We start from the raw sequence: 6,390 nt of genomic DNA on the forward strand, positions 1-6,390 counted from the left end.
AAAGAATAACATTTGAGGTTGTCTTCTGACCTATATGTGTACTCACTGCCACAGACCTGAGTGCACACACACACACACACACACACACACACATCCAATAAAATGAACAAATTGCATCTAGGAAGCCAATGCTTTCAAAGCACATATCTAATAAAGAGCTGCATTTGAAATGTACAAAAAAAAAAAACTAAAAAATTCATTAAGAAAACAAACATCTCTCTTTTTTTTCTTCTTCAGAAGAAGTCAAAAGATTCAAAGAAACTTGAGAGGCAAATCACACATTGAAAAAAAAGTTCAAATCATTAGTCATGAAGGAAATAAAAAATTAAAACTATGATGAGATATATCATTATACATCCATTAGAAGCCTTAAACCAAACAAGAACAGAGAAACAGAGAAATGACAAAGAAATGGTTGGCTTTTATTTCCAACTTGACACAACTAGGACGACCCAGGGAAAGAGTGTCAATCGGTAGGGGATTGTCATCATTGATTTGGCCTGTGGTAATTGTCTTAAGGTGACTGATATGGGAAGGCCCACTGTGGGCAGCACCATTCTCTACTCAGGGGAATCATGACCATATCATAGCAGTGAAATCATTGAACACAAGCCAGTCAGCAAGCAAGTGAGCTCTCATGTATTTACTTCTCTTTGCTCTTGACTGGATGTGACACAAGAGGCTGCTTCAAATTCCTGTCACTTCCAGTGATAGATTCCAACATGGAATTGTGAACTAAAACTATCTTCTCATAGGTTTTGTTTTTTGTTTGTTTGTTTTGTTTTTGTTTGTTTGTTTTTGGTTTTGGTTTTTTGTTTGTTTTTTGTTGTTGCTGTTTTTTGTCAGTCAGGTTTTGGTTTTAACGGGATTTATTTATTTATTTATTTATTTATTTATTTATTTATTTATTTATTTATTATTTTGTTTTGTTTCTTCACAGCTGCAGAGATGAAAGAAAAACATGTACCAAATACCGTGGGGAATCCAGGATGAGCAGAACTTGCATACATTGCTCCTAGGAATGTGAAATAGTACAACCATTCTGAGAAACAATTCAGTGCTTTCTTGGAAAGTTCAGCCTAGCGGAAGCAATGATCCTCACTATGTTCCTTACCAAGAGAAATAAAAGCATCTCCACACAGAGGCATATATAGAGCTCCATGTAGCAGCCCCATTCACCACAGCCTGAAGCTGAAAACACCTCAAGAGCCTTTCCCTAGGGAACAGTTAAACACACTTCAGTCATCTAAGATCTATACAAAGGACTACTACTAACCAATAACAAAGGGGGAAAAGAACCCAAAACGCTAAGTGCCACAACGCGTGGGTTCATCCCAAAAGTGTTGTGGTGGATGTGAGAAAGCACACACAAAATATGAGAGATTCTAGAAGAATCAAAAGTATAGGGTCAGAAATCAGATCACCAGCTGCCAGGGGCTGTAACAGGGTAGATCTTCTACAATGAAACACAAGATTATATTCTCAAGGAAAGAAAATGGTCCATTTATTTCAATACAAACATCTGCAAGAGGGAAATTAGCCCCTAGGCAGGCAATGAGGGAGAGCACAGACCCGTTAGGTGGTTACTGTTAGCTGAGGCTGAGCAGCTGAGGGTGTCCATACTGATCATGCTTGTTAGAACTTATCAAGCAATCCCTGAAAAGGAAGATTTTTCATAAACATCTTCATCTCGATAAAGTTGCCTAGAAAAGACCCTCATAAGGAAGGCCAGGTTGACAGATCTGCCTGTGGACTATGGGTGGCTTCTTTCCCTCCTGTCCACAGTTGTTGGAATTTTCCCTCCCTTCTCCCTGCAATCCCTGCTGTGAACCAGAAGCAAGAGGCTAACTGGTATTGGGGGGCAGGGGTGAGGGGTGGGGTGGGGTGTCTTCACACTGAGCCCAGCTCAGCTTTTGACATTAACTTGGACAAATCACTCAATCCCTCTCAATCCCTCAATCCAGAGAAGTTGCACTTGCTTCCAGTTTGTGGAGAACAGGAACAAAACTTGTTAAGCCCACTGTTTACACAGAGTGGAGGCCTGCAGAGGTGTTCCCCCAAGCATTAATCCCCATGAGTCTAAGCAAGAAAGTAAGCAGTTCTTCATTACTCTGTAAAGCTACATACACTATTTATGGATGGGGTCAGGGGAGAGTAGCTTCTTGTACCCCACATTAGTAGACTACGTACTATTTTGTTTGGAGGTGACACGGGTCTCCTATACAAAATAACAAGGGGAGGCCCTCTACCTAGGTTACAGGGCACTCTGTCCCTGGGGAACTCAGCCTTGAAAACACTCAAGGCTACATAGTTCTGCAAGCAAGACAGCTCAGGAGTGGGATTTTTGGGCCAAATACCAGAGCCTAAATTCCCCTTCCACCATTTAGCCTCTGTGTGGCCTCCGGGAAGATATGGGAAGATATCGAGCTGCACTAAGCCATGGTTTCCCCCTTAGTAAAACAAAGAAACAGGCAGCTCACAAGGCTTGATTAAAAGAATCAGTATGTGTCAAGTTCTCAGAACAGTGTAACAAGCACTTAATTAGTGCCGGTTACTATTATTTAATTTGACTTAATTTGAACACTGCTGTGGCAACTCTTGTGAGTCCTGACAGATATGGAGCTTTCTTTCCTAATGCTCAGTGCCAGAAAGTGCTACACCTTGGGGTGAGGGGGCAAGGTGGTTTTTTTGTTTTGTTTTGTTTTGTTTTTATTTTTACCTGTCTCTTTTTAAAAGAAGGGATGGAAACTTTGGGTTAATTGGAATCCAAGACTTTGAAACTAAACTGTTCTTACCAAAAGTCAATTGTGCAGAGTAAAGAGGAATAGATAAACAGAACATACTGCTTTGCAATGCCTGTGTGGTGGCTACACCACCTTCAAAGTTCTGCACACAAGCCAATTTCTATGGGGGCAGAAACAAGGTACAAAGTCCCTCCTCCCATATGGACTAGAGTGGGACTTGCCAGTGTCTGGGGAAGATTACAAATGAGCTCCTTGCTGTTCGCATCAGAGCCAACTGGGGCAGTTTTTAATCTGGACCAATTTTACGGATCAAAAAACTAGACTTTCCATGGGATGTAAATGAGCCCACAAGGAAAATTTGCCCTGAAGTTTATGAAGTAGCTGTCATGTTCATCCAAACAGCTTTCCAACCTAAAATCCATTGTCTGGATAAAATTATGAAGTAATTTTTAAAAAGCCTTTCTTAGGCCATAGATGGTCTAAATAGTCCTTCTACCTTGATGAGGCCAAAAACATCTAAAAGGAATTTTTCAAAATCACTGCTCCCCCCCCCCAACACTTCAAGTAAAGTCAAGGAAAGCAACAGGAGCTATTGTTGATGTGAATATCTGAACACGATGCTGAGTGGACCAGGCAGAAATGTTTTTAGGAGAGGAAGGACTGAAAACAATACAAAATGAAGAGGCAAATGGGGGGGGGGAACGTGTGTGCAATTATATACAGCAGTTTTTATATCCTGCTTAAATGGATTGAAGTCTACCCTCAAAGAACCCTGCATATGTCACACAGGCTAAGGGCCACAGACGTATGCATGTGCTATTCAAACGTGGTTAGATGGTTTGGTGTGCAGAAACCTACAGAGGGCCAGCGATCATAGTGCGGTTCTCTTGAGCAAGAAAGTTCAAAGGCTCCCCTGGTTGAGATTCTGGAAGGTGTATGAAGATGCAAGAGGACAGTTTCATACGATCCTACCTTGGGTAGCTGCTGCTGTCTCCCCAGTGAACTGGACAGTGTGCTGACAGAGTCCTTAGGAATCTGAATGTGTGGTGGAAGCTGAGAACAGGTCTTCAATGTTAAGTAAGGGGATACAGGCGATCACAGACAGAGCCCGAAGACTGAGATATCTCCTAGGACCAAAGGCAACAGCCCTAAACTCCAGACAGATCCTGGAGCAGTAAGAAATATTTGAACACGCAAATGGGAACCTGCCAAGATTATTTTCTTTGCACTCTGATAAAATTTTCCTGGTTTGCCTTTTTCTTGTAGAAACGTTTGGGAAGGCAGACTCCACTTAATGTGAGGGTTTGCAGGCTGAATTAAAATAGTTAGATTGTTTTCCATTGTTCAGAAGACATAATTAATCCCATAAGACAACCCCCACTTGTAAAGTAAGCTAAGAAAAAGCAGATTTTTTTCCCCCCTCACAATTCTAAATATGGTCCTGGCCAACAAAGAATAAAAATCGTTACCCAGAAGCAACGCTAGGAACTTTATTATTTAAACTGTTCTACTTTCCCTCACGACACTGCCAAATCAATGTTGATAAAAAAAACAAAACAAAACAAAAAACATACTTTTTACCTAGAGGAAATTTGAGTTTTTTGTGGTGTTGCCTTCTCTCCGATCCTTTGTACTAGCTAGCCTACAGTGCATATACATCTTTGTTTGAACAGCAGTGCTAAGACAGGAGTTCTAAAAGAGATCAGGTTAACCCACTGTGGGCTGCTTAATGCACAAACAGCCCGGGGCTGCAAGAGAATCCCGACAACAGAGAAAGTGCAGGTCCCTACCCAGTGCTTAGACAGGACCAGAGCCAGGAAGGGGGGCTCCCCGCAAACCTTCAGACACTCAACAGGAAATGGCTGGGCTCTAGGCAGTATGAATCCAATAAGATGTTCAAAGAAGCAGGAGGAGCTGTTGAAAGTCCTCTGCTGCGCTCTCTCAGTCCTGTGTAACCGAGACAGAGCGATAGCTGCACTCCCCCCCCCCCGCAACTTTTCGCAGTCTGTGGTTCCACACAGAGCCCACCACCTCCGCTAGCTCTGGGATACAAATCGTTTCTTATAACAAACAATATCCCTGGGACTGCCTGGGCTGGGGGAGGGCGAGGCTCGTGCCTCGGCTGAGCTCTGCGCATAGCCTTGGCAGGCTGAGCCCACGCCGGTGAGCGGAGAGAGCGGCTGCCTGCTCTGCGAGCCCCACCAAAAGGCCGGGACCCGGGTGCTCCGGACACCACGGCTCGGGGCACTCTGAGCGCTTTACCTGATTTTCGCAGAGCCTTTCGGAGTGACACGGCGCCGGGTGGGAGGCTGCAGGCCAGGAGCAAGAAATGGAGCGAGAAGGTTGAGATTAAATCCATCTCACCGACGGTGTCTGCAAAGTTTCACCAAGTCCCGGGCGCGCAGGGAAAGGGCGTCTCCTGGGGGACGCGGGGGACGCCAGTGACGCGGGGATGAGAAGGTGGGGGACCCAAGGAGCTGAACCAGGAGCCACTCGGGAGTCCGAGGAGGCAAGGCAGCAGTTGGGAAGCTGGCGTGCTGGAGCGGAGCGGGCTCGCAGCGGCAAGGCTTTTCGGGGTTGGGGAGTGGACGCTGAGAGCCGAGGGGAGGGACGCACTGGCCGCCGGAGGGAGGGCGGCTCGACCCGCAGGAGATGGAATTACAATCTAGTGGAAGAACGAGGGGCAGGGTCTGAATCAATTCACTCCGCGCCCACCTCAGGCGCAGACAACCCCCAGCTCAGTCCTTCCCCGCGGGTGACCTAGATTGGGGGCCGGGGTGGGACCGACTTCGACACTCGCCTTGACTCAGACTGCGGGCCCAGGGTCGTAGGCTGGATCCTAACCCTGAACTTTTGGTTTGGTGCCTCTGCTTCTCTGGCTGGACCTTACTTCCCCCATACCCCTCTAGGTGGCTTGCACCCAGTTTAAACCACTTTTCCTAACACCTCAAAGGTTACTCTACTCTGTAGATCACTCTGGAGGAAGCGCAAAGGGAGGGACTGTAATTTTCAAGCCGGGAGGAGGAGGGCGGGGCTGGCCAAGTCTTGGGTGCTAAGAAGATAAATGGGATTTAAGGCGCACAGATGGAGAGCTGAGGCTAGGCCACTCAGAGGCAAAGGCCAAATGAAGATTAGGGACTGGTTCCCAGGGGCCAGGTCTCCTCCTGGTGACTGGTGGCAAAAGAGGAAAAAAGTCCAGGTACTTGTGGCAAAATCTAACTTCTTTGGGGCTGAGAAGATCCTCTGTAAAGGGGGCGCTTGTGGCCAGGCTGTGGGACTGGGGAGTAGGGGCAATGCGGGAGCCAGCATTTAGCTCCCCCGCTGAGGAAAGACCATCTCCCCTCCCAAGCGATCTGTGCAGCTGGCTGGAGTTTACAGTACTGCCCCAAAGGGCTGGTCCCCAAGCCCTGGTGAAAACAGATACAATAAATAAACTAAAAGGAAAACCGGCCCTCGCCAGAATCCGGGTAAAAGATCAAAGGCCCTAGGAAGTGCCCTGCAGATAGAAACTGAGGTCACTGGCAGAGGTCTGCAGGTGATTGCCATGCCCCACCTGGCAGAGCAGCCTCCTGGCCCCTTCTTGTTAACCTTCCATTAGGAGAGCTGTGTGTTGTCCTGTGGTTTCTACCCCGGACCCCCCCCCCCC

The 6,390-nt window shown here is 46.5% G+C and overlaps 1 protein-coding gene across 1 annotated transcript in view; it reads right to left on the bottom strand.

The window, feature by feature from the left end:
• Egflam (EGF like, fibronectin type III and laminin G domains) overlaps positions 1-5,376 on the bottom strand; it is a 180,936-nt gene extending 175,560 nt beyond the window's left edge. Inside the window, exon 1 of the mRNA XM_021208318.2 lies at positions 5,007-5,376. Coding sequence (XP_021063977.1) covers positions 5,007-5,103 — 97 coding nt within the window. The 5' untranslated portion in view covers positions 5,104-5,376. The remainder of the gene's footprint in view (positions 1-5,006) is intronic.
• Positions 5,377-6,390: the final 1,014 nt, after the last annotated feature.

This window comes from Mus pahari, chromosome 11, assembly GCF_900095145.1.
Source record: "Mus pahari chromosome 11, PAHARI_EIJ_v1.1, whole genome shotgun sequence".
Classification (NCBI taxonomy): Eukaryota; Metazoa; Chordata; class Mammalia; order Rodentia; family Muridae; genus Mus; species Mus pahari.